Below are 27,681 nucleotides of genomic sequence, written 5' to 3' on the forward strand. Positions count from 1 at the left end.
AACACTGCTCCACGCCACTTCAGTGAAGCCACTGTTGTCTTTCAGATACTATCAAAAGGAAAAGGACACGGCCTGATCTGTAGCTATTCTGTGCTTTGTTTAGAGCCATCTCCCTCTCTTTTCTATGCCTTTTTGGACAAGAGCCACGTCCACAGGCCTCACTGCGGAGGCACGCGAGCCGTGCAGCTGCAGGGAGCTACTCCACTGCCCCCAGGTATCTGCGAGGCAAACACCTACGGACACGAGCTGCCAAACAACTGCGCTGCTCTGTACAGTTTGTTACAGCGAGTTGGCTGTGCTCAAATGCTCCGCGTGGTGCAGGATTGCGTCCCACCACGTAGCACGCTAGGAATCATAGCGGGGCATTTGCAGGCTTGGATGCCTACACTTGCCACAAAAACCCCTCGGTACGTGATCTTCTGCTGAGTGACTGCCCGGCACCAGCAGATTCCTCTGAAGCGTCCGCAGTTGCCAGCTTGCAGAAGGAATGCTCGGCAAGAGAACAAGGCAACTGCAGACATCACTGGAAGTTGTTAACTCCCTTTTAGTCCGGGATCACTAACAGAAAAAGACCCGACGTTGTTTAAACTGTGATAACAGGCACGACTGGGCAACAGGCTGCAGTAGCACAGCTGTGTGGGAAACACACAGAGACAAAACCCATTATCTACAAATCATGTAATAAACACCCTTTCATTTTTGCAGAACATACACATTAACAGCATTGATCTAAGACCGTACCTTATAAACATGTTATAATGCATGTGCTCCTATAGTAAAGCTACTAAAGTAGTCTTAAGAAGTCCTTAATACCTGACTGAAATCCCAGCGTATCCCAAAGCACTTAAAACATTACCAGAAACAAGTGATTAACTTGTTTGTAGCAAACATTAAATCACCCTCAGATTGAGCCATCACTCAGTGGAGCGGATGGGCCGTCAGTATAAATGAGAGGGTTTCAGCAGAACTCCTCGCCGATCCCTTCTGCCCTGCCGACAGCCAGCCTCGAAGCACCGCGCCGGCAGAATGCGGGTCACGGTGCTGGCACCGGCCGTGCTCGCTCTCCTGATTGCAGCCTGTGAAGGAAGAGGTGAAGGAAACACCGTGAAGCTCTGCGGGAGAGACTTTGTCAGAGCCATCGTCTTCACCTGCGGTGGCTCTCGGTGGAAAAGGCATTTGACTGATTATCACTACCTGTTTGGTAAGTACTAATTAATGCATTACAGGCTTATCACCCCCTGCAAGGTGTGCCTAGATCTGGGGGGGTTCAGAAGAACCAAATCACCTGCGGGCGGTGCCTCAGGGCAGGGCTGTGCCCTCCATTTCCGCTGCTGCCCTGCAGAGGTGCATCTCAGGCATGAACAGCATGGGCTTTGCTTTCAGACAGCAAAAGTGGTGCAACTTCACGGTTTTTGTTTCCTTACAGCTTGCTTGGCTTAGCTGAGTGTGCTATTTTGCTAAAAAAGTAACATTGAGATTGAGATTTTCCAATCTGAGGAACCACGAGTTAAGCCCAAGGCTATCCCTGAAAATCTCAGTGCTGTGCCATTTTAAATGTCAGAGACAAGCTTTGCTGCAGTCAATGCAAGTTTTTTACCGTTGTCTTCAACAGAACACACCACTTTCCCCAATGGAAACCAGAAACCTTATTACAACTTAAGAATATTATAACTAAACTATGTTGGATATGTACTCTGCACTTTAAGTACCTTCACATGGTGTTGTATATATTTGTATTTATTAGCACATTTTTAGAGTCAGAAAATTCAGCCATTACATGCACTGCTAGCAATTTGTACTCTGACAGGTTAAAAGAACTAGAAAAAAGAAAATAAATGAAGCAGATGACAGGAGCAGAGGCTTTCCACACTTTCCATGCAGTAACATCTGCCTTTTTTGAAAATTCTATTGTAGCAGCAGCTTTAATCCAAGATACAAAGCAATGCCACCTGCAACACCCTGCCTGAGAGTCTGTTAAAGGAGAAGAAACCCCCACTGCTGAACTAAGCGAGATAACTACTATACTTATGAACTCCACAAGGCACTGCCCGACTGTACTGTGGTATTTAAAATGCACATGAATCGCAGGCGTAATTTAAGTGGGAACATCCAGGAACTTTGAAATTGTGGGGTATCTGATGCCTTAACATTACATCTGCATTTCAGGAAACCCACAAGCAGTTCCAGGTTAACACACTGGTCAAGTGCCACCAACACATCAAATCAGTTTTACCCTTTGAAGCAAATATATCAGTGTAAGACTGATAAAGCAACTACTCCTACAAAGAACACTCTTCAATATAAATCCATAAATTACTGGGTTTTCAATGTGTTAATCACAGACTGTGTCTCTCACGTATCTATTTTAATACTGCCCTGGTGAGAAGTCAGTGATCTGGTGCATCTTGGTTGTTCACATCAGAAACACGGAGGATAATACTGTCAGCTCCCTGCCTGTAGGCTGGTCTGTCTTTCTAGCAAAGACAAATGTTATAAACTACTCATGATTCCATGACTTCTAATTTTTAGCCTCTAATTTTTATGCGACAGAAAGCGAAAATCCCCTGCCTTTCTCACAAGAGAACAACGCTTATGCCGACTCCTCAACGTACGCAGAGCAGAGGCTGGAGACCGACGGCGAAGAAATCCACAGCGCCAAGCCTGAGACAGAGCGAGACGTGCAACGCACCAGGAAAATGTCTATGCTAAAAAAGCGCGAGGTAGCCAAGTTGCTTACCACATCCTGCTGCAGCGTCGGCTGCAGCAAGAGAGAGATCAGTTCGCTATGCTAAAATGCAGCAGATTCCGACGAGGTTCAATGCCAATGTCACGGCCTTCATGTATTAAAATAATCATGACATAAACCACAATTATTTCAGTTGTGTTCTTTAATTGTAGCTACATTCTTTGGAGTACACTAGGGAGTACTGAATGTTAAATGTTGTAGTGCAAACCAGTGAACGGCTGCAGTGACCGTTCAGGTTGGTTTGTCAGGATTCCACAAAGTGTTTACAGCGGTTTAGAGTTAAGCTTTAGGTCACGAGTACAAACATTTCTTCCCATCTAACTACTGTTCTAGTTTCAGCTTTGCACATAAAATGTAATAAAAGAAGCAATTTGTAATTTGAAGACATTTTTCACTTGATTTCAAGCACTATGGGACAGAGCTCCAAGCGGCACGACCGATCTCTCAGCCACCTTTTCTGTACCTGGGGATTTTCTTGGGGCTCAGGGGCAGCCAGGCCAGCCCCCAGCGCGCACAGCTCCCAACTCTCGCACCCCCTGCTGCCCTCCCACCGCAGAGCCCACCCGGAGCACCTCTGGGGCCGGCAGGGAGGTCTGAAGGGATCCCTCCGTCCCCCCGGCAGGGCAGGGTAACTCGCAGCACCCAGCTACTGCGGCTCGACAGGACGCAGCATCTGCAATACAGCGTGTGCGTGCAGCCGGGGCCACGGGGCCTGGCACGCCCTTAGCTGCCTGCAAACACCATTTAATGGGGGTAGTTTTAAAATGCTTTTGTTTTACTTTCCAAAAATGTGATTTCTACTTGGGGATCACGTAGCGAGGGCAAATTCAGGGAGAAAAAAGTATTACTGGGATACCGGGTTCTGAAAGCAGCTAGAATCAAGTGCAAAAAAGCACTTCACAGAGAATCACTTCCCAGAGAAAGCTCTGGGAAATACAATTATTACATTCACTGCCGAAAGGCTTATGGTAACCACATTTCAAAACAGGTGAAAGTTGCCTTGGTCCTTCACAACCGTTTTCAGCAACAGAAACAGGAAGAGTTAGGCTGAAAGTTCATTTCTGCTGCTGTTAAACTCGACTACCTCCTTATTCAAAATAGACAGCATAGACATTTGCAAGAGCAAACAGTGAAGTGTTCTGGAACACATACGACGAAAATGTATCACTTGCAGGATCCCACAGGCACCTGCTTCCAATTTGCATGCTCTGCTCATTCAGCTGCCCAATATGTGTCACCACAACAATCTTGTACCTCGGTATCATGAGGTCTTTTACTCGAGCTTTAATAACCTGCAAGACAAGAACACGTTTAGACACAAGTGGCAAGCTCTCTTTTCAGGGGATGCTCAGGGATTTGGTTTTCTGGGACAGACAAGGGCACTATAAAGCCCTTGCAACAATCCCCATGACAATCTTTTAACTGCAGCGTTTGAAACATCTACGGCAAACTCCCCCAGCCCCACGGACAGGTGCCATGTACGCTGCTGTGGTCATTTCACAGGAGAACCAATGCTTCTATCTGCTAAAAACAGGCACATCTTCCTGCTGGACTACTGAAATGCAAGCGCACATGTTAAGTAAGGAGTTACTGAACGTGAATACCATATTATCCTCCGTATGTGTTCATAGTTACCTGCCGATTACAGGGGGGAAAGGAAGAGCAGACAGTACTGCTTTTTTAATACCTGTGAGCTCTTCTGGGCCAAATCAGCTGAAAGACTAAAGGGTCAGGACAATCTTTTCTCAGCAGCATCTGCAGCAAGACTGGATTTAACCAACAAAGAGCTTGCACACGTGCCACTGTGCAGAATTCATCCACTACCATAACTGGCCTATTTCAGAAAGGTCTGATACATACTTAAAACTTATTAATGGCATTTCTGGACAGGGCAACCACAGCAGGGAGTTTTTACTGAAACTTGTGCTTGGCCAGAGCCACCGCTGCTCAAACAAACCTCATCATTAATTCGTATAAGCCTGCACCCCTATCAAACCAACCCTTGACGGCCTCCTCCAGCATTTGTTTTACACTTTATATATTTGGGGACCTCCCTGCCGCGATGGCCACCTCCCTGACGCCCCGTCGAGGCGTGAGGACAAAATGGCCGCCTCATAGCGGTACCTCAGCGATGTCCTTCGCCATGTCCCTGCACCGGGCCGGCTCGTAGGGCTGCTCCCTCAGGTAGCTCCCCAGCACGTCCTTCAGGATATCATCCACCGCCGCCACCGGGAAGTGCCTGGGGGGACCTGAGGGGCAGGCGGTGAGGTTAAACCCGGTTTTCTGAGGGAAAACCCACCGCGCTGAAGCCAGAGGAAGGCGCTTCCTCGTCTCGCCCCGAAGCGCCCGCCCCTGGGACCTACCCGAGCGGGGGTCGCTGCCGGCCGCGCCGCCATGCATTCCCGCACCGCTGCTGAAGGGAGGCGGAAGGGCGGGAGGGCGGCGGCCAGCGCCGTCCCGCGGCCGCCGGCGGCCGCGGGACGGCGCTGGCCGCCGCCCTCCCGCTCCTGCGCATCCCCGCCCAGCCCGAGGGGGTGTCGCCGGCATAGGGCGCCATGCCCGCCCCCGCCTCTATCTCGGCCCAGCCTCCGTGGGTGCCCACGGACCTGCTGTGTCCCGTAGCCCCCCACAGACTCCCACAGCTTGTACGCGTCCTGTGTCCCTACGGCCCCCATAGGTCCCCCGTGTGCCCTTACAGCCCTCACAGATCCCCACAAGTCCCCGGTGTCCTCACAGCTTTCACGGGTCCCTGCAAGTCCCCGTGGGCCCTCATGGCCCCCATGTGTCCCCACAAGTCCCCATGGCCTCCATAGGTCCCCACAAGTCCCCATGGCAAGTCCCTGAGGGCCCCTGTGTCCTCTATGCCTCCCCACAGTCCCCATGTGTCCCCACAGCTCCCTTATGTCTTCATGGCTCCTGAGGGTCCCTGCAACCTCCACAGCTTCTCATGGCTCCCATGGGTTCACACAGCCCCCTCACGTCCCCATGGCCCCTGTGGGTCCCCAGGGTGCTCATGGGGTCCCCACGGCCTCCACAGGTCCCCATGTGGGCCTACAGCCCCCATGGGTCCCCTTGGCCCCCACTTGTGCCTATAGTCCCCATATGTCCCTATGGCTTCCACATGTCCCTATAGCCCACACAGTCCCCATGACCCCTGTGGATCCCCATGGACCCCACAGGTCCCCACATGTTCCACCATAGCCCCTATATGTCCCCATGGCCTCCCACACGTGGCTACAGCCCCCATGTGTCCCTATGGCCTCCACAGGTCCCCACATGTCCCTATAGCCCACACAGGTCCCTGTGACCCCTGTGGATCCCCATGGACCCCATAGGTCCCCACAGCCTCCACAGGTCCCCATGTGTGCCTACAACCCCCCCACGGGTCCATATACCCCCATATGTCCCCATGGCCTCCCACACGTGGCTACAGCCCCCATGTGTCCCTATGGCCTCCACAGGTCACCACATGTCCCTATAGCCCACACAGGTCCCAGTGACCCCTGCGGATCCCCATAGACCCCACAGGTCCCCATGTGTCCCTACAGTCCCCATGGGTCCCCCTAGCCCCCACATGTCCCCATGGCCTCCCACATGTCCCTACAGTCCCCATGGGTCCCCCTAGCCCCCACATGTCCCCATGGCCTCCCACATGTCCCTACAGCCCCCATGGATACCCATGGCCTCCCAGGTGTCCACATGTGGCTACAGCCCCCATGTGTCCCTACAGCCCTGACGTGTCCCCATGGCCTCCATGGGTCCCCTCAATGCCCACAAGCCCCCACAGCCATGGTCCTTCATGTCCCCACAGCCCCCATGCATCCCCTCAAGCTCCACCCGTCCCCACAGTCCCTGTGGATACCCACATGTCCCCACATGCCAACCCCGACCTGTCCCCAGGCCACAGCTCCAGCAGCAATGATGTTTTGGGCCAGGGTCATGGCAGCCCCTGATACCTCTGCCTGGCTGCTCTGGGTGCTCCTGCACGTGCAAGTAAAGCTCACTTGGAAAAATAGTGGTTTATGGTTTTTTGTTTATTTTCAAGGAAAAAAAAATCACATTTAAATTGCAACTCAATTGGGTATTTAATGTGGTTCTTGTGTATAGAATTAATAAATGTTGTTCTGATGTGGGGATTTATTTGTTGCAACATTATGCATGGTAAATAATTGCATATTCAAGATTTTGTGAAATGGGTGACGGGGAGAATGGAGGAGAGACATTTATAAAAAACATTATTTACAAAAATGATATCCACATAGTCGTATTCTAATCTATAAGGCAAGTAACATTTAAAATATGTTGTTTCATGATTATCTTCAACAAGTCAATACAACACATTCATATTACCAGTGGTCAAATACAAAGCTTTGCTGCAATAGTCCATGTGCAACAAACCTGTACGTCTTTTACAGTTTTTTTCTCTGAGAACAGTAGGTAAGCAGCAAAGTTTTCATCACAGACTAAGCAGTACCTAGGCCATCGTAGACTAAAGGTATAATATATCTCATTGCACGTTTAGGCAAAAAAGGCCAGCCATTAATTAACTTATTTAACTTAAATCTTAAAAATAGACCTGTGTATCTTAATCCACAAATATTTATAAACATTTTATACATGAGGGAGTTCATAAAATGATACAGGGCAATACCCTGGGAAATCCAATTCACTTCTGGGGCTTCCTCTGGGTTCAGAGGTGTCACGGCGAGGTTCTCCTCCGCCCTGTGCCCTCCACCCACCAGCCTGTGGCTGCAGGACCAGAGCTTCAAACCACAACCTGACTCGATTCCTCTCTCCGACCACAACTAACGTTTCCATACGGTTTATGCCGTCAAAGCAACCGGGTGATTTCATCAACCTTAGAGCGTTTTGGAGTGGAAAACCCCTCCTGCGTGGATTACGAACCCAACAGCAGGACAGCATGTCTGCAGCGATTCACCAGAAAGAGAGAGATTTTGAACGGAGGAATAAGGTATTCTGAACGCCTTGCTAAAACATGGCGTGTTTTGTCACATACTGCTTGGCCTGTAGTGAAGTCCTGCTTCTGTGCAAACCTTTGAAGAGCATCGCCACACTAACGCGATTTTAAGACCAATTCTCAGCAGCGTTATCTGCAGTCCCTCCTACTGTGATAGGGGAGGTCACGCAGGAGGTGGGGGGTATTTCTGCAGATCTTTTTCTAGCCTTGCAGTGAAATAAGAATTAAAATACTGATGATCATAAAAACTCCCCGGCTCTGCAAGAATTACTTTCCTTGGGAAACTGTGAGAAAAAGAAGAAAAGAAGAATTCTGGCTATGAAACGAAATCTTTGGGACAGTAATTTCTTACCGGGAAAGTACAATGTGACGATGTTACATATTTTGGTCATGGTAAGCTTCAAAATTGAGTTTTTTAACCAAGACATTTTCACATGAAAACAACAAAAGGGTGGGGAAAAATCCCTCCGTATTCAGTGTATTGAAGTGGCTTTCGCAAGTAGATGTTGGGTGTTGGGGTAACAGACCTGTGGGCCATATTTCCAAAAAAAAAAAAGGTAAAATGGAGCAGGATTCCTCTGCAGCACAGAACTGCACCGCGTGCCTGGTGGGCACAGGAACCGCACCAGTGCCGAAGGAGACAGGGGACCGAGGGAGGGCTGAACATTTTTAGTAAAAGATGTTTGACTCTCTCTTAGGTCATTTAAACATATGTGACCTTTTCACTGCAGTCCGGCCATTTAAAAATGCTTCTGCTGGGAGAAAGCGAAGCGGTGATTCTTTACGTGATGCTCGTGCTGCAGGAATCTCGGAGAGCAGCACGGTGGCTGCTGGGGTATGGCTGCGGTTCGACAGGGTGCCATGGCTGGACGGTTTGGGTCGTACAACCAACACAAGTACGACTTGTGGTGGAGTGGGCAGCACGGCAAGGTCTCGGCAGGGACCTCCGTGGGAAAATAATCAGCCGTGCAAGAGCTGACCAATTTTTACTAAACAACTACCCTGCGTCTCTGTGATCACGTTAAAAGGAGAAGGCAGACGGGTCTCACCTGCAGGTGTGCGTGGCTTCAAAATGATAAGTTTAAGCAGCATATTTCTCTGGTGTTCCCCAGGCAGCCCAAACCCTGCCGTGAGAGATACCCCGACAGCATCCCGCAGCGAGGGTGTGATGTGCCTGCAGCCTGCCTGGGGGACTGCCTCCCCTCCCCATCCCCTCCCTGCTATATTTTTTTTCTCCCACCTATATTTTAAAAAAACCTCTAACAGACAAATCCTGAAAGGGCATACTGAAGACAAAATTGATTTAACTGAAATACCGAACAACAGCACTAACATCTTTAAGTCCAGCCTGCGTCGGGAGGAGCGCGCAGTTGTGTAACTTCCTCGGTACAAGATCGCGCTTCGTGTGACAAAGCTTTTGCGAGGGAAGCCACACGCGTGCGCACTGAGCACTCACACCAGCTGGGCAGGAATAGGAGTTTAATGGGCAGCGGCCTAACAGCAAAAATAAGAAGCAGCTTTATAACAGGGGAGTGATATTTAAGAACAAATGCAAACACCAAATGAAAAGCTTCTTATTTGGTAGTATTTCATACTATTGAGCAATTTCATAGTTATTAAGAAATATTGTTAAAGTAGAAAATTGGTCTGAAACGTCTCTGGTGAGGAGCACCATAAGCTGGCTGAGAATCGTGAATATTTGCAACAAACAGAAGAAGAAAAGTTGGAAAAAAAAAAGACTTTCTGCTCCCAATATCTAAAGACCCAAATCTGCAGGTGTCCAGGGGGAAAAACACTCCCGCTCCGTCAGCGGGCACCGAGACCCTGCAGGCGTGGGCTGCTGGTGGCTACCGGGGACCCCAGATCCCTTGGAGGAGAGGACACAGTCTAAAGGGAAAGGTCCACAGAAGTAACCAAGCTAAAACCTTTCTGTGCGTGCATCACACCTATTTGTTATTTGAATGCCTCCTTTATTTATCTGGGTTTTTTTATCAGAAAGTTAGATCTGAGTGCTGCTGAGTTAAGGGGTGCCAGAGCTGGAGGGCTGAGCCCCCTTTTCAGCCTCAGCCCGACTTGGCTAAAGACCTGCTGGACCACACGCTCGGAAACCGAGCGCCGATGCTTCGCTCTAGAAATGCAGGTGACTTGCAGGCAACCGAATCGCTGCCTTTTCAACGCCCTGCTGACGTAGCTGCTCTCTGCTAGCAGGCAGGGAGTACCAAACAGATGCATTCCCTGAAGATACGCAGTTTTTCCTGCCTAAAAGCAGAGGTGAAGCCTGCAGAGCCTGAGTGCCCTGAATGCAACAGGGCAGCGCATCCCTCTCCGGAGCCAGGGGCTCTCGCCGCTATTACAGAGACCAGAACTGGGGATAAACATCCCTAAACATGCCCCTATTTGGTGCTCTAAATTTAAGTCTGATACGTCCCAAACTGCTGCTTATAATCTTTTTTCTGCTGACACCTTCTCAAAGCCAGGTGGAAAGAAGACCAGGCTCCTGCACTTCAGACTTAGAAACGCAACAGTTCTCTTCCCCCTCCCCACGTGGGGTAATGCTGGGGTACCACGCTCGTACGGCACGCGGGGAGACAAATACCTGACAAAATAAGCATCCCCGGGGCACTGCCGCGCTGCCCCTGCTCAGACACCACCAAGGCAGGAAAACTAAACCATCAATGTGGACCGGCATCTCCTGGCAAGGGAGTCCAGAAGGGTGGTCATGCTGGGAGGCAAAGCGGAGACACGCAGTTCAACGCTCCTGAGCAAACGCCTAGGGAATAAAACGCTATGCAAAAAATTGGCAAAAGCAGTATGCAAAAAACCTGTCCCAAACCGCTGGTTTTGGTCCCAGTGTCGCTGGCTGGGAATAGCTGTTTTGTGTCACCTGCCGGTGGCTGGAGGGGGGCCGTGTCCTGGCGGGGCTGCCAACGTGCCGGCACATCGAATTCAGGTCTGCCAGGCAATTTGCCCCAGAAAGGGTGCAGGACTTTCTCATCGCTCTACCCAGGCCACGAGAGCTGCATCCCCGCACCGACACGCACCCGGAAAATGTGACCTCCATTTCGTGGGACAGCACAAATGGGATGAGCTTGGGAGCTTTGGGTTATGGGTTTTTTTGTTTAAAAAGCATTTAAAAACCCAATGCTAATGTAAACACCTTGTCTTTCAAAAGAAATATAAAGTAAAATATCTATGTTCTGGTAATATTTACATTATAAAATCCTTATTTTCAGGACTATAGTTCTCTTTTGGAAGCATGAGTTTATAACAATTGTACACAGCATGAACCAATTATGCAAAAACTGATTCTTAGATTTTGCTCTATATTCCTATGTCAGAAAGGGGTAGGTTACACAGTTTATACATATTTCCATTTCAGGGGGAAAATTATTAACAGAGTTGAACGCTCCATCCAGGAGTACTGGCAAGTTTACTTTCAAAAACGGCAGAGATGTATGAAGTTGCGTAACTGAATTGTGCTTTATCTTCTGTGTTGATACCTTTTGTGAGCATGCACACAAATCAACCACCCTGTCATACATATCTCAGTCTGGGAGTCATCGCAGAACTGAAATACCTCCAGATTTTCTTATTTTCTTTCAAGATGGGCATGGGTTTCTGGTTTTTTACGTCACTCCAAACTGCTCTGTGAGCAAGCACTTCCCAACATGCACAGTCTAAGTTTTCCAATGCGAATGCACAAACCTAATCCTGGCAACATTTGTGACTGTAAAATTAGCACTATTTGTCATCTCACACATTTCTAAAGTCCCCAGCACCACGTTCAGCGGATGCTCCTATGCTTCCCCATGCATCTGAACAGCAGCTGCATTTAATTTTGAAAAGATTCCTTCTTTTTTCCCCATATCGCCAAATTCTCCCGTTAAAACAAGCTCTCCATCTTGGCAGATGCCGCCCCATTAATGCCATGCACGCTATCAGCATGTTGCCAGCAGTAGGCTGAGACTAACGTCAACTAGAAATCAAACGCTGCATGCTGCACAGGCAAAGCAGAGAGAGGAGCAGCGTGCAGTGCAGGAGCCCGGCTCCGAGCCTGCGTCGGCTCAGGAAAACCGGAGAGGGACAATTTTTCCCCCGCAGCCTCCAGTTTAGCACTTTTATGCATTTTCCCATCTCCATGAGATAGCCGCTCCTGATGCCAGCGAGGCAGGCTCCTGCCCCGCAGGATTTTGGAACGCCCCCCACGCTGCTCCTGCTCCCCCGGCCCCGGCCCCAGCCAGCGCTGGGTGTCCCACCAAGGGTCAGCCTTGGCTGCCTTTGCTCACCAATGTTTGGGTACATATGCTTTCCTGCCTGAGTGGTAAAATGGAAAGGCACGGCGGGGCTGCGTGTCTTTAAAAGCATTTTTTAAACCCGTGGGACCTTCAAAAATGGAGGGAAAAAAAAGGAAAAGGTGAGCAAAGGAACGTAGAAATGCAACCAAAAATCTGGAGACTGCTTGGAAAATGCATCCTTAAAACCAGCAATAACTTTTCTGGACAGTGCGGTAAGCTCAGAGTTACTACCCAGCCTCTTTGCCTGCTTATTTCCCTATCTGCACCTCTGCAAAATGTCAGGGCACGGGGCAGGGAGAGGTGCTCGTCGCCTGTGCACGTGCTGCTGGGACCCTGAAGCTTAATCTGCGGCTGGGAGAGAACGAGGGCATGTTCACGGAGGCTGCTTGCAATGGAAATTTGAAGTAAATACTCTTTATAGAAGTGATATTTTTTTCTGCTTTTTGCTGGGAGACTGTATTAGGAACCTCCACATTTACAGCAATATTTTTCTGGAGTTAAACCAGCTAAACCTGAAGATAGAGCTTTTTATTCATCACCGTGAGACTTACTAAGGACTGAAGAAAAAGTAAATCAGCATGTCGGTTCTACTTCACTCTCTCTTTATGAGGCACCCCCTTCATAACAGCTATCAGTATTGTATTTAAATCGTATATATTGACAAAATGTAATCTACCTCTGTAAGCATTGTGCCATTCAACAGTACTACTATTAAATTTATATACCACAGTTTAAATTACATCCATTTCATGAATGGTAAAATGCTAAAACTCAAGTGTCTAACTGCCAAAATACAGCCTTACTGGAATGAGTACAATTTACAAATACAATAATTACATTTTAAAACCATTAACAATGTTACATCTAGAAGTAAATACTGTAGGACTGGTCAAGACGGTGTTTTCCAAGGAAAAAATGCTGAAAGTTGTCAACACTTCCAACAGAAATGTCCCGAGTGCAGGATTTAGTTCATTTTCCTTAAACTGTAATTAAAACCCGTTCCACGCACAGCAGTCCTTGGGTATTTTCCATATTATTTTCCATAGACTTGCATAAGCTTCCATCAGTTATCAGCCAAGTATTTACCTAGAAATGGGATCAGAAATCAGCTGTGGGGAGGGAGCAGCCCTGGTTCCCGGGGGATGGCCGCCCGCCTCCGCCGGCACCCCGCACCCACAGCTGCGCTGCTGCGATGCACGAGTGGCACACGGAAAAATGTTTGTCTTTCCCTCAGCAATGGGGCAAAAGGAAAAATACGTGTATTTGCAGCAATGGGGCAAAAGCTCTTCCTGGAGATCCCCAGACCTTGCCTTTCATGTGGGACCCACTAGCAGAAAAGAGCCCATGAAATTCAAGGCTCTCGTAAGCGGTAGCAGGATTTATTTCATGCACGGGAGCTTTTGCCCCTCTGCTGCCAGCCAGCCCCGTCACACCGTGCTGCGGCAGGACCTTTGGGCTTGAACGGTCAACAACTACACAGCAAGGGCAGTCCTAGGTGTGCCCGCACAGCCGGAGGGGACCATCATGGGTTCATGAAAGCCAGGTCCTGCTTGACCAACCTGATCTCCTTCTATGATCAGGTGACCCGCTTAGTGGATGAGGGAAAGGCTGTGGATGTTGTCTACCTAGACTTTGGTAAAGCCTTTGACACTGTTTCCCACAGCATTCTCCTGGAGGAACTGGCTGCTCATGGCTTGGACGGGTGTACTCTTTGCTGGGTAAAAAACTGCCTGGATGGCCAGGTCCAAAGAGTGGTGGTGAATGGATTAACTCCAGTTGGCGGCCAGTCACGAGCAGTGTTCCCCAGGGCTCAGTACTGGGGCCGGTCCTGTTCAATATCTTTATCAACAATTTGGACGAGGGGATCGAGTGCTCCCTCAGTGAGTTTGCAGACAACACCAAGTTGGGCGGGAGCGTTGATCTGCTGGAGGGTGGGAAGGCTCTGCAGAGGGACCTGGACAGGCTGGATCGATGGGCCGAGGCCAATGTATGAGGTTCAACAAGGCCAAGTGCCGGGTCCTGCACTTCGGCCACAACAACCCCAGGCAACGCTACAGGCTTGGGGAAGAGTGGCTGGAAAGCTGCCCAGAGGAAAAGGACCTGGGGGTGCTGGTTGACAGCCGGCTGAACATGAGCCGGCAGTGTGCCCAGGTGGCCAAGAAGGCCAACGGCATCCTGGCCTGTATCAGAAATAGTGTGGCCAGCAGGAGCAGGGAGGGGATCGTGCCCCTGTACTGGGCACTGGTGAGGCCGCACCTCGAATCCTGTGTTCAGTTTTGGGCCCCTCACCACAAGAAGGACATGGAGGTGCTGGAGCGTGTCCAGAGAAGGGCAACGAAGCTGGTGAAGGGCCTGGAGCACAAGTCTGATGGGGAGTGGCTGAGGGAACTGGGGTGTTTAGCCTGGAGAAGAGGAGGCTGAGGGGAGACCTCATCGCGCTCTACAACTACCTGAAGGGAGGTTGTAGTGAGGTGGGTGTTGGTCTCTTCTCCCAAGGAACAGTGATAGGATGAGAGGAAACAGCCTCAAGTTGCACCAAGGGAGGTTTAGATTGGACATTAGGAAAAATTGCTTCACCAAGAGGGTTGTCAAGCACTGGAAGGGGCTGCCCAAGGAAGTGGTGGCGTCACCATCCCTGGAGGTATTTAAAAGATGTGTAGATGTGGTGCTTAGGGACGTGGTTTAGTGGTGGACTTGACAGTGCTGGGTTAACGGTTGGACTTGATGATCTTAAAGCTCTTTTCCAACTTGAATGATTCTATGATTCTATCAGGGACACTGCTGTCCCAAGAGGAGCCACCGGCGAGGCACCTACCTGCCGCAAACCTCTTCTTGATGAGGGAGAAGCGATAGCCAGCGCCGACGAGCTCGATGTCGCAGCTGGACAGCGTGCTCCCCTCGCTGGTGAACTGCACGGCCAGGGGGGCCGGGGTGCTCGGCCCCTCCGAGAGCTGGAATCGGGCCAGTAGAGACCCCACACCTGCAATGTAAAAGTCCCGCACGAGACCCTTACAAGCCCGGCGAGGCACGCTGCGCATCCCAGGGCCAGATTTGCCAGCAAAGGCAATGAGGTGCCCAAAGTGCTGCAAGTGAAGCCCACTCCCATGGTGGTACCTGAGCCCGCAGCATGCCCTGGGGAGGGGGGGCAGAGGTGAACCCCTCATCCTCCCAGCAGATTTTTACTTTTCAGACACCCCAGCGATACGAAGCAGCTGAGCTGCGTGGGTGACACGTGGAGAAGTGACCCGTGGGAGGCTGCGGTCCCCCTGATGGGGACGCAACGCGGGGCCTCAGCCTTCGAATGCAGAGAGGGTCAACGGAGCAAAGGACGTGGCAAACAACCGCATCCAAACCCGGTGTGTTAATACCCTTCCGTGATGCCAAAGCGGTTGGCAAAACAGTACCAGTGGCACGTATCCCCGCTTTTCAAAGCTCTTTGCTCCTAACTTTAAATAGCACCCTCCCCCGGCAAGCGCCAGCAGGAGTCTGTGTGTCTGGACTTGCGTGCAGGCGTGATAAACGGGTCGGTGTCTGATTTAAGTATTCAGAGTTAATAACGTGCACATTTGCAGGATTACCTCCATTTTCTGACTTCTGAGAGATATCAGGGATCTTCCACAATATCCTTTGCTGCTCGGCATTCCTAAAAACACATGAAGAAGAGCATTTCTGTAGGAAACAAGAAATTACAAAGGAGTCATTTGAATTTTGCTAAAGGCCTTATGGGCTGGGGGAGCAGCTCCGGCGCCGCTCTCCAGAGCTGCAATTCTGGGAGCTTGGCTTTGGGTTTGACGCGAGCAGGAAAATGCCGCTCTTGCATTGCAGGTGAGAGGCAGCGGGGCTGTGCCGTGCCCTGCTTCCCCGCTGCAAATGTGCATGCCCATGCCTACGGCAGCGACGGCCATGCATCCCTCTGAGCCCTGGATAAAAGTAGCCAAAATACGAAATAAGGGTTGTTATTCTGCTGCCTGCACACATGCGTTCAGCACTGACCGCTTGCTTGTGGGAATGGCAAGAAAAAAAAGAAAATCAGAGTGGGGTCGCATGCTTCCTCCTGCAAGAGGAGGACAGGTTTGGGTCCCCAGCGTGCAGACACCTCCCGAGGGCGATCCCGCTCCTGCAGCCAGGACGGCTGTTTTGGGCAGGGACGTGGCAGAGATAGCAAACGAGCTCTTTGTCGGGTGAGCGATTCCTACCAGACAGCAGGAGGAAGCACAGCTTGAAGTTTGGTTACTCCTCCGTCAACGGGGACGAGGAACTGGACGTTGTTTAGAGCTACCGGTGTGGTCATTGCCTCTGTATTGTATTTGTAGTCAATGCGGAGGTCAGTGCTTGCAGGGTCACACCGCCAGCTCACTGCAAGGTTTAATGGAGTAGACTGAATACCCTGGGCAGATACCTTCCAAAATGACAGAAAAAACATTTAGTTTCCATAGGGGTGAAGGGAGAAATCCCATTTTACAGACGCGGTAATTGCATTTGGTTTCAGAGGAGACAATACCTTGTATTCTCATAGAAAGTTTGTACTGGGCTCAAAATCAGGCAATCTAGTGACATACAGAAGGGACTAGCGGGATAGCATGCCCCCACCTCACGTTATCTCCACTCTGCACTAGGGAAATACCGTCTTTTACGTCTATAAGTTAAGCACACAGTTTTGGCACAGTTCTGTCTTACAAAAAAACCCCTACCTGGTATTTGAGCATATCCACATTGTAATAGGTGGCTTGCGGTTTCTGTTCCGATACCTTCTTTAGGTGAGTCATCAGATTTGGCATGTTGACCCAGAACTCCTTCGTGTTGGCGTCACTCTGCGTGGTGTCACTGCGCAGAGGGAGAATTAACCCTTCGCGTAAGCCTCCTCGGCAGAAAAATGCTTTTCTACAAAGCATGCAGGACAGCAGCGCCGGCCGCCGGCTGGGACCGCATTTAATCCCACATTTAGAGAAATATTGCCTCCCTCCCGCGCATCTCTGGCTTGTCCTCAGACGCCTCCGGGGAGGCACAGCAGAGGCAGCCTGTAGGTCATCTCATTTTGCAAACAGGAGGTCTAACGAGCAGAGCGAGGCACAGAACAAGCAAATCCCATCAAAGCGCTTGCTCCTCTCTGCTGATGCTCTTCTGCCTGGCAAAGGGGCTGCTCGCAGAGGGAGTACTCGGGCAAATATTTAAGAGCTTGAGAGTTTCCTTCCCAAAATCAGGGTAGACTTCCAAGGAAGATACTTTGGGCCATGTGTTTTTTGCAAAGCACCTTACTTTTCTGGAAACCCGCCTTCCTTTGGGGTGCTGGTGAGGCGGGGGCTTACCAGCAGAGGAGCTGGGGGTTTGGCAGGACGTGCTCCAGCCTGTTGTAGTTCAGCACGCGGAAGGTGAGCACCGCCGGAGCGGGGTTGTTGGCAAAGTGTCGGGTGATGCCCGCTGGAAACGACAGCACCATCTCCCCCGTGATCTTTACGATACACCTGCAGCGCCGAACACAGAGACCGAGGGGGGAGGAAACGGGGGGGCTCAAAACACAGCAGGAGGGGAGGGTTCGCACCAGGGACGGTGCGGTGACAGCCCCCCGCTTCCCACCCGCCGTGCCGGGGGAACGAGCCTCTTGTGGCCCTAAACCAGAGCAAGCTGAAATAGCAGCAAAGGCTGGCAGCCTGCTAGGGATGGGGACCGATGCTCATGGGGACGCCCCAGGAGCATCCTGACCCTGGACCCCCCGCCTGGTGCAGTGCACTGACACCCCAGCACGCGTGTGCTGAGCCCAGAGCACCTCCTTCCCTCCCTCCCCATCCCTTGAGGTGCTCACCAAAGCCTCGACAGCACCCCAAGCCTGTCCCGACCCCAGGACCCCCCTGTATCAACACCCAGACCCTGTCAGTCGGCACCTACTTGTTCGGGTCGGCCCCTTTGAAGTATGCATTGACGGTTTCCGTGAAGGCGGCGGCGACGGGCAGGGTGTCCTGTGCCCCCATGGTGAGGGGGCTGGGTCCCCGCGACGAGCCTGCAACAGAGCAAAAACCTCCACTTCTTACGTGCAGAGAGAAATGGCACCGCTCCCCCCCGGGGCCGGCGCGAGGGGGTGATCACCAAGAGCCCCAGCCTAGCTTTATGGGCAAATACTAAGCAAAAGTCCCCCCAGGCTTTGGATGAGGCTTTAAAAACATTTTAAAATTATCTTTCCCCCCCTCAAAAGCAAGCAAAGAAAATAACGGAGGAGCCCTGGCCACAAGCAGCATGCGGGGCGCAGCGGCCCCCCCGGCACGGCTCCGGAGGGGCTGCCGCAGGGCAGGCTTTGCATGACAGTTTTTGCAGTAGGTTTCTGGGCCCCGGCAAGAGGGGCTGGGGAGGTTCGTTGTCCCTTGGCCGGAGAGCTCAGCCTGCCCGTGGGAAAGCGGGATATCGGCAGTCTTCCCCCCCCCGATGCTGCCTGAACTCCTGCCTGCGGGAACCCCAACCTGCGGGGACCCCCGCGATCCCCGGCACGCTCCCCTCTCCTCCCCGGCGTGCCTGACGAACCCCCCGCACGGCTGCTCACCCCCAAGGCCCACGGTACGCTACGGCAAATCTGCAAATCGTCAGAAATCTGGAACTACGGAGGAGAACGTGGGACTCCGGGTGCAAAAGCTAAAGCAATCAAGCCGCGGTTTATTTAGAAGATTAAAAAAAAGAGGAAAAGTTTGCTTCGGTCGTGCTGTGCGTCCGTGGACGCTAGCCAGGCTCTAAAATAATTCAGCCCTGCATGGCCATATGCAGGTTTCCCTTTGCTGGCCAGGAATGCCTGTCTCCGAAAACATTTGGGGATGAAAGCATCACTGCAAGCGTACGCCAGAAGCCCCGGGCGTGCTGGAAACCCTGCGTGGGGGCAGTGCCCCGCTCCCCGCGCCCGCCACCAAGAGGAGAGCGAGCGGGGGCTGTCGGCACGGCAAAGCTCTCGCCTCTCCCCGGGGGAAAGTGCCGAAAGATCAGCCCAGGGCTAGGGTCTGGTCGCCCACCTGACGTACAAGGCGCTGATCCCCTGGGCACCCGAAAAAGTCCTCGAGAGGTCACCACCCCTGCCCTGGCACCGCCGGTTCAGCCTTATCTATTTTTCTGCAACGCACCGTTTTGGAACCGTTTTTTTTATATCACAGTCTGGACAGCAGGTTAAGCACAAGGATAGTTTTGCCCCAAACAAACTAAAAAGGAATGGCAAAGGTCTCCGGAGGGGCAGCTTACCCGGGGACCCCCCCACCCCCTTACTCTGTTACCTTCATTTACAGGGTCTGAATCGGGCAGGTGAAACGGGCTGTTAGTTCAGGCCAGGGCTTTGTTTCGGGCGTGCAAGCGAGTGCCAGCTTCAGCCCAAGGCAGACAGGATTAATGCCGGCCTGGGGAAGGGCAGCACCTCCGCAGGCCGTGGGGCGAGGGAAAAGCAAAGCGGCTGAGCGAAATGCAGCGTTTCTGGTGAGCTCCTGCCTTTCTGCTTGGACTGCCTGCAAAAATAATCCCCTCCCTTCTTTATCCGCTGCTTCCCACCGCTGCCCCGCTGCCTGTTGCTTTTTGCCTCGCATCTAAGCAATCTGCCGGGGTTTGTGTGACGTACGGTAAGGTCCTGGCTTGCTGCTGCGAATTTTGTGCGAGTAAATAATAGGGTTTGGGTGGAGGAAATCAGGACTCATAATGTCTCCTGGGGAGAGCACTTCTGTCACTTAAATTACACTTTGAGTTTTGATTTATTAATTGTGAAAAAATGTGGCATTCGCAGACTTACAAATGCAAAGATTCCTCGCGCCTTACAAATGCATCCGCGCAGGCAGTGCGTTAATGTATAAAACCAAAGTTGCTCTCTCCTAGAGGCACAGATGGGTCTCTCCGCGCCTGGGATTTTCCCTTCAAATATCTAACGTAGCCTAAAAGGGTATAAAAAATTAATGTAGCCACGTGTCTCCTTCTTGGTCATATGTCTGCAGAGACTCGGGGGAATAAGTGATTTCAGCCACAGCCCGGAATAATGACGCTCAGTAAGCGCAGCGCGCTGGCTGTCCCAGCACACCGGGACGGGCAGACTGCGCATCTCACCGCACGCGACAGACCCATCGCCACACACACATCAATTATCCTAATGACCCCAGGGCACCCCAAGCCTTCTGCTTTTGAGGCGCAGCCCCGAGCTATGCATCAGGGACTCGGCACACAGCCCTTCAGGGAGCAGACACTTCACGTCAGTGCCAGCCCCGCCTGAAGGCAGCGGCAGCTCCCCAAACCCACCGAACACGCAGAATATCGCAGCCACGCTGCAATACCTGGCTGTGTGGCAGAGGGGACATGCAGGGCCACGGGGCAGCACCCCAGACTGGCAGGGTGCAAATTCTTTCCATAGGTACCACTGCTGGGTTATCGGAGAGCGCAGAGAGCGCATCCCTCGCTCCCCGCACCCAGAGCAACGACCCCCCAGCGCGTCGAATCCAGCCGCACGCGGTGGGATATTCTCATCACACCCACCCCGAAATACAGATGAGATTCAAAAACATCAATGCAGACGGCCCATAGAGGGGTGGAAACTGGAGGATCACCCAGCAGAGGAACATCAGGCTTATCTCGACAGGGAAGGCGAGAGGAAGGTCTTTAGCTGTCCAGCAGTAGCAAAGCCCACGACCCTTGGCAATATGATAATTATTCTTTGGGAGAGAAAAAAAAACCACCTCCCAAACATACACGCTCCGACTGCAGCCGGGTTTAGCCTAGACCCTGCACCGGAGCACCGAACGAGGGGTAGGCGTCTCTCATACCAACGTGCCTTTTCCTTGATTTTCAATCTCTCCTTTCTTCCACCGTTCCTCTGTACGTATATGAGACTTCTTCATTCTCCAGAATGAAAAATCATATGTGCGAGAATAAACTGGCTCGTCTCAGGTATCTCTATTACCAGGCTCAGCTGGCCTTTGAAAATCCCAGTTCATCTGAACAGCGACAGCAACAAAACATCCTCCACGGTTCTAATCTGACTTTGAATAAAAATCACGTGGATGTAATTGGCATTCAGGGTTCTCAGCTCTCTCCACTCTTCCCTCATGAACCTATATATTCTTCTCTTAATGGCTTCAGAGACTGAACAACTTTTTCAATAGAAACTTTAATGTAAAAAGAAAAGTATAGTCTACTTTAAGCCCTGGAATTCTTTTCTAGAAACTTGAGAGACAAGTCTAGTTACTGTGGCACGCCTCCACCAAAAATCTGGCTTTTCAGTGACTGCTTCAGAAATCATTTTTAGAAACTTTTCATTTTGGCAAAATGATCTGATAATACCGGAGAAAAAAAGAAATCCACTTTATGGAGCTTTGGATGCAGCCATAAGCAGCGCACCAGGTTCATTTGCCTTACTTTTCCCTACACAAAGTAGAAAATACAGCCGTGGAGGAATGACAGCTGAGCACCGGTGACCCTGTACGCAGCTCTGCCCCTGCTCCCATCACCAAAGCTGCACCACGTCTTCTCACACACGAGCAAACCACCCCACGTTCTGCAACCACATGGATCTTTGCAAAAAAAACCCAAACCCAGAAACAAAAGATCAGTTCTCTTCTGGCATTTCACGCCCTGAGTTACAGACGCCAAGCTCAGCAGATCTCCTTTCACCTCCCTAGAGACCAGCGTTGAAGTCTAGCTTTTTTTTTTTAAGTTGGACTCAAAGATTTCGGGATAGATCAGGAAATACAGCTTGTGGAAGTGAGATAGCTCCTTCCCGGGCTGTGAGCTGAGCCTGGAGCCGGTGCCACGCTGCTGCAGCCCTGCTGCTGTGCCGGCCGGCCGGCATGCCCTGGGCAAACCCACCCCCCGCTCTCGACCGTCGCGCTGCCAGAACAAAGTACAAGAATTCAAATATACCCTTCAAAAACATTAATATGCAAAACCACAAGAAAACCCCGGCCACCAGACGTGCCCGCAGTGCCGGTGCTAGGCCGAGCGAGGGGCGGGGGGGCACGCGGAGCAGAGGCGCCAGCGGGATGCGCAGTGCCGGGGCGCGCGTGCGGGGGGTAACGCTTGAAGGCGGCTGCTTCCACCCGGCCCTCGGCCGGCACAGCCTCGCCAGCCCTGCCCTGCCGCGCTCGGCTCTTCCCGAAGCGCCGGGCAGGCGGTTGGCACCTGGGAAAGGAAACCCAGGAAAGTTTTTTTTTGCTGGAAACAGCAAAACTTCAATGAGGTTTGGGAGGAAGCCGTTCCTCCCCGGCCCCCTTCCGGGTCCAAGCTGGGAGATGCCGTCGGAGCGGGGACCTCAGGGCCCGGTAGCTGTGGCCGATTAAAAGGCAAGAAGGCAGGAGAGGAGAAACCAACCCCCCGGTCACCACCACCTCCATCCCTGCCTTCTGCTGCTGCTACGGCATCACGCTCACCAAAACGGGCTTTGCTCCGTAAGCACCAACACCCCCTGCTCGGCGGCCAGGCAGCGCCGTCCCGCAGCACTCGGCTGTTTGCTGGAGGGGACAGGGATCGCACGCTTCACAGAAAGCCAGACCCACGGGGACCGTGCTCCGGCACGCCCCGTGCCAGCAGCCTCCCCCAGCTAGCCCCAGCCCAGCTCTGCCTGCAAGCACCACAACAGCTTCAAAGCGCTTCTTTCGGGTTTTAAAGCATCGATTCCTGCTGCTAGCAAACCTCCCCGCTTCTCTTTTCTTTTAAAGAAAAATGTTGGCGTGGTGTCTGTGAGATGAGGCTTCCTCCAAAGCCTCAGGGCTCCCGGAGCGGGGCTGGCGGTGCCTCTGCCCTCTCCGAGATGTTCGGAGAAGCTGCCATCCGCCCCCAAACAAGCTCTTCTCCCCCTGCACCCTCCCCGACGCGCCTTCCCATCCACGAGGGACCCCGAAACCCACGACGCCTCCGACCAGCCACCCTGGCAGCACAACCCGGTGGCATTTCACGCTCCCGAGCCCTCGCCGCGGAAAAATTTGGATGGGAGGTGGGGAAGGGGCCCCGGCTTGGCGGAGAACCCGTCGCCCTTTGGTTTTTAATTAACCGCACTGTGCCACAGCCCGCTCAGGGTAACGAGCAGCTTGCGAGGGAGAGTAGAAAGAAGCCCTGGTTGACAGAGTCAAGTTCCTCGGCAGTGCAAGCGGTTTCGCTCTCTGGTTTTCACCGCAGTCTCGGTACGAGAATATTCTTTTGGGGTTTGGTTTGTTTGGGTTTGTTTTTTTTTTTAATAAATAAAGAGGGAAACAGATCATCGGGACAAATGGCACAAATCAAATCAAAATTATTCTGGTCGAACTTGCGATGTCATCTAAGTAGCCATAGCATTTCGCACGGAAAGCCGGACTGGAGCCTTTGAAGGAAACCCCGGGAGTCAGAGAGCAAGAGCAAGGGGAGCAAGTCGTTACCGGGTATGCTATGCACTACTTACCTTCGAAAGTCAAATAAAACTTTCCTCTGTCAAACCAAACGAGGGAAGGCTGTTCATTCTCTGTATGGCCGGGAGTTGAAGCGGGATGGGAAAGGTTAAGGAGAGGGAGAGAGAAGGACACAGTGTGAGTCACAGAGCAGGTCATTTATCTCGCTACGGGGAGGGGACGAGGCGCTGCAAGCCGTTCACGTGCAAGGAAAGGGGGGGGCTTTTAAACCCTGGTTTTGGCTTAGGAAACAGAAAGCAGAAAGCAAAGCTATGGAAGCCCAGATGGAAGAGTATTTTTGCCCGCTTGGTAAGGATTTTTAGGTTTTCTCTTTTTTTGTCTAGAGCGGAAGAGGCTTCTCGGCTCATGCACTCCGTCAGCTCATTCTAACTGCACTGGTTTTGGCAGACGCCTTATCCTCTTCGCCTCCAGCGATGTCTCTGCCGTGCTGCAGCAGCAGCAGCGAGCGTTTCCCCGGTGGGATGCTGCAACCGCATGCCACGCCGGGGTGCAAAATAAGTGACAGTGAAACGTAGGTATTTTCTGTTGCATTTCAGGACATAAAACTTGCAGATAAACAGCCACACGCACACAGAGCAGGAGATGCCTAGCTGGAATTTTTCCTTTCATTACAACCACCTGCACTCACACCACCTCAAAAGCCACGTTAGACACCAGGCGCTGTTGAAATAATTAGGGGTAGGGGGAAAAAAAAGGCATTTTGAGCTGTCAGATGAACCCTTTTGAATTCGAGAGGTGATAGCCTTTCACCTCGCAGTCCTTTTTGTCACTGAGAAACTGTCATGCAAGGTGCTGCGAGCGGTGGGTGCCGGGGCTGGGGCACTCGGGGCGCCCGCAGCCGCCCGCTCCGAAGCCAGATGTCTCGAAAGCGCCCTGCTAGTACAGTACCTGCGGGCGTTTCACAGCGCCTTTCAAACGCGGGCAGTTTGTCACTAAAAGCATCATCTTCTGATAACATAAGCAGAAGAAACGCAAAGGAAAGAGAAAAAAAAAAAAAAAGAATGAAAAAACGAATCCCAAACGAAATCAAGCAGCGCACTGCATCAACAGAAAAAGACAGAGAAGGATTTTAACGAGAAAAATAACGGAAGGGGCGCTGACAGAAATAACAGCTTCTTTCTTTGCAGTAAATTATTCAGACTGCACATGCAACCACAACGAAAGCAAACCAGAACAGCACGGAGGACAAATAAATGAAATAACTCTTCCACCTGCTCTTGGACAAACTCCGTCGGACTTTGCCGCAGGAAACAAGAGATGGAGAGCGTGGTGGAGACGGACCCGGCCGTAAGCCGAGGGCTGCGGGCAGCCCCAGCCAGGTCGGGGTGTCCCAGCCCCGTGCCGGTCCCACGGGACCCCCAGGCGTCCCCGACCCGCTGCCGTGCCCACAGAGCTGCCCGTCCCTGCCCACGCAGCCCTGCTCCTGGCCCCTCCTCTGCCTGCACACCTTTCACCTTATCTTTTCCTCTTCCTGCCTGACAAACCCAGGAATTAGAAGTGCTCTCTCCTCCGCTGTGGGTTTGCAGCCCGGTGCAGCAAGGTGAGCGCTACACGGATGCTCGCCCAGCGCCGGTGCCCACTCTCATCCCGGCCGCCTTGGTGGGGACAACGGGGAGATGCTTGGGCTCCCAAACCCCGTCTGCCCCTGCCTGCCCTCCCTCCGGCTTTTCCCAGGCCAAATCTTGGCAACGCGGCACCCGCCACTTGGTTTGCGCGGAGCTGGAAGTGCAAAACCTGTAATCTGGGGGTGCTCCTCCCGGCTGCCCCGTTCGGGGTCCCCCTGCCGAGGGGTGACCCGAGAGCCCTGATTTTGGCTCTCTTTCAAGGAAAGCCCCCGCGGAGGGAGTGGGAGCCGCTGGGACCAATGGGCGCAGCTTCTCACCCGCCTGCAGCCACGTCAGCCCCCGCTGCCCGGGGTGGGTAGGTCACTAAAAACACCAAGCAGCAATTTTTGTTCATCAAAATATATGTGTTGGAGAAAAAGAAAAAAAATTTAAAACGAGAGCCTAAGGGACCCATCGCCTGCTCAGCCTACAGGACCAGCGCGCAGCCCCCATTTCATAGCCACTTCTCCCGGCCTCCTGAAGCCCCCACGACCGTCCCTGTCCTCAGCCTGGCTGCTCCCCCCCCACCAAAATCATGTTTAGCACCGTGGCCCCAGGCACCCCATGGCCACCGTGCCCGCAGGCACCGGCCGAGGCCACCGCCGGCGGCTCGCTGCCAAAGCTGCAGGACAGCGGGCACAGACAGGACCGACAGCCGACACAGCGGGGATGCTCGGGGCTGGCCGGCCCCTTGCTTGAGATGCATTTTTTTTCCAGCAGCATGCTGTGACGGTGACCAACAGCCGGCGAACAGGTACAAGCATCTACGACACCTCGAAGCAAACAACAGGATGGAGACGCAGGTCGGAGACTCCAGCAAACCTACGGGGAGGGCTGGGACGGGCACACGGGCACCACGGGTACGGCACCCGCCGCACAGCTCGGGCCATCCCATCGTCTTCCAGCCATCAAGGATGGCGTTGGGGTGGCGATGCTGCCTCTCCCCATGGCTCGCAAGGGGACAGCCGGTGGGAAGCGCCGCAGCCAGGACCGCGGCTGAGCACACACGAGCACCGGCCAGGTTTGGTTTTTCGGAGGGTTGGGCTCTCAGCTCCCTCCGCAGAGCCCATCTACACCAGCCCAGGCTACACCAGCCATGGCCGGCAAAGCTCCTTCCCCGCCACGCAAACCAGGCGTGCTCATCACAACAAAACACGGAAAGGAAAGAAAAAAGGAGGAGGGATGTTCCTGGTAGAAGATGGAGCTGCGGGAAGCAAGGGGCGGTGGGGCCGGCAGCTGGGAGGGATGGCAGGGGTGGCAGAGGAGGGTGCACCGGCAGCCGGGACAGACGGAGGGGACGGAGGGACAGGGGACCCAGCCCGTGGAGCCTGGGAGCTGCCAGCCAGACTTTATTTGCATTTCTTCTCTCAGGCCCTGGGGGGGGACCTGGGAGGGTTTGGCAAAACCCATGTTTTTCAGGACATTCCTCCAAAAGCAAACTGCAGCGCTTTGTTCTGGTCTGGGACGTGCCAAGCTAACGGTTTGGAAGAGCCTTTTCCAAGACCCCGTATCCCACTACCACTTTAAGGGAAAATGTGATTTTAAGACATTCAAAGAGATTTAATATTAGCTGTCCCCTGGATCCCAAGGTCTGGCTTCCAGCCCCCCTCCCCTCCAGGGTACAAGCATCCCCCGCAAAAAAAGCTTATTTTGACCAAATTTACAGACCACAAGCACATTTTATATTATATTTCACTTAGAGATGACCTCTACCTTCACCAAACATTCATTTTTTCACAACATTTGGAGCTGCCACAAAGAAAGCTTCCCTAGCAGCATCACGTTCATGATCCGTCACCCCCCCTCGAATCCCTTTTTGCACTTAAAAACCTGACGAAAATTAATGAATATGAACCCGAAGAACAAGCTAGTAAATGAAAAGGTTTCAGGAATCTTTTAAGGATGTTGAGAGGTAGGAAAGGTGAAAGAACAGCAGTGCTGTATGTTTTTACCAACGGTGGGAGTGGTGGCTGCGCTCAGGGAATTGGTGGAAGATATGGAAGAAGTACTTTCAGCACGGGCTAAAGGTGCTATCGGAGGAGGGCTGGATGAGTGAATAGGAGGGCTAAAAGGCCTGGACTGTAGAAAAACATAAAATAACAAAAGGTTAAAGAAAATATGCACAGCGACATTTGCATCAAACAAACAGAAGCTTTTCCCTGAAGCCGTAACCCTCTGCACCTCCAGGCAGCCCCGCGGGGTTAGTGCAAAACTGAACAGCTCCAGTTCTTCTAGTGCCCACGGCATTTTAGTCTGGACCTAGAAAAATGGCAGACGATTCCCACCATTTTGTGGGTCTGGGCGTTTGAAGTCCCCATCCGCACCAAGGACGGGAGCTCCAGGGGCCACGGGATGGATTTAACGCGCCCGGTATCGGGAAGGGAGCGGTGCCCACCATGTGCCAGCTCACTCGAGAGCGGCTCGTTGGGTCTTTATTGATCCTTTGGGAATAACTTTATATCCATAACAGCAATCCAAAAATTCTCTACAACTTACCTGAAGCAGCCCGGGGTGGTGGGGCAGAACCCGGCAGCCCAGCCGGCACGGTACGGTGGTGGGGAGCCCCACCAAAGATCGCCGGGCATCCCCCGCCCCAGCCAGACACCCTTCCCGGGACGGCCGGACCCGCACTGCTTCACCCCCGGGCACGGCCGGACCCTTCCCTCGGGCACGGTCCCTTTTC

At 52.4% G+C, this 27,681-nt stretch overlaps 4 protein-coding genes across 5 annotated transcripts in view; 2 read left to right on the forward strand and 2 right to left on the reverse strand.

The window, feature by feature from the left end:
• Positions 1–27,681, forward strand: part of SLC35D1 (solute carrier family 35 member D1) — a 226,959-nt gene that overhangs the window by 77,256 nt on the left and 122,022 nt on the right. The window contains exon 13 of one of the 2 annotated variants that reach the window (XR_012674426.1): positions 14,550–14,564. The exons of the other annotated variant lie outside the window; for it this stretch is intronic. The gene's annotated coding sequence lies outside the window, so the exon portion shown is untranslated. Of the gene's footprint in view, positions 1–14,549; positions 14,565–27,681 lie in introns of those variants that run through there. 2 annotated transcript variants of the gene reach the window in all.
• INSL5 (insulin like 5) lies at positions 948–2,792 on the forward strand. Its single transcript, XM_075155558.1, is given in 3 exon segments — positions 948–967; positions 969–1,201; positions 2,551–2,792. Coding segments are annotated over 3 exon segments (495 nt in total).
• DYNLT5 (dynein light chain Tctex-type family member 5) lies at positions 2,731–5,215 on the reverse strand. Its single transcript, XM_075155559.1, has 3 exons — positions 5,110–5,215; positions 4,871–4,995; positions 2,731–4,038 (listed from the first exon to the last, which is right to left on the reverse strand). Exons 1-3 carry the CDS (start codon positions 5,144–5,146, stop codon positions 3,835–3,837), a joined length of 366 nt encoding a protein of 121 aa, XP_075011660.1. The 5' UTR covers positions 5,147–5,215; the 3' UTR covers positions 2,731–3,834.
• The window catches only part of SGIP1 (SH3GL interacting endocytic adaptor 1), a 54,798-nt gene continuing 40,025 nt past the window's right edge, over positions 12,909–27,681 (reverse strand). The window contains exons 17-25 of the mRNA XM_075155572.1: positions 26,951–27,077; positions 23,388–23,447; positions 17,903–18,014; positions 17,326–17,481; positions 16,711–16,843; positions 16,216–16,418; positions 15,598–15,662; positions 14,835–14,999; positions 12,909–13,105 (exon numbers count right to left, since the gene is read on the reverse strand). Coding sequence (XP_075011673.1) covers positions 13,083–13,105; positions 14,835–14,999; positions 15,598–15,662; positions 16,216–16,418; positions 16,711–16,843; positions 17,326–17,481; positions 17,903–18,014; positions 23,388–23,447; positions 26,951–27,077 — 1,044 coding nt within the window. The 3' untranslated portion in view covers positions 12,909–13,082. The remainder of the gene's footprint in view (positions 13,106–14,834; positions 15,000–15,597; positions 15,663–16,215; positions 16,419–16,710; positions 16,844–17,325; positions 17,482–17,902; positions 18,015–23,387; positions 23,448–26,950; positions 27,078–27,681) is intronic.

This window comes from Calonectris borealis, chromosome 8 (genome assembly GCF_964195595.1).
Source record: "Calonectris borealis chromosome 8, bCalBor7.hap1.2, whole genome shotgun sequence".
Lineage (NCBI taxonomy): Eukaryota > Metazoa > Chordata > Aves > Procellariiformes > Procellariidae > Calonectris > Calonectris borealis.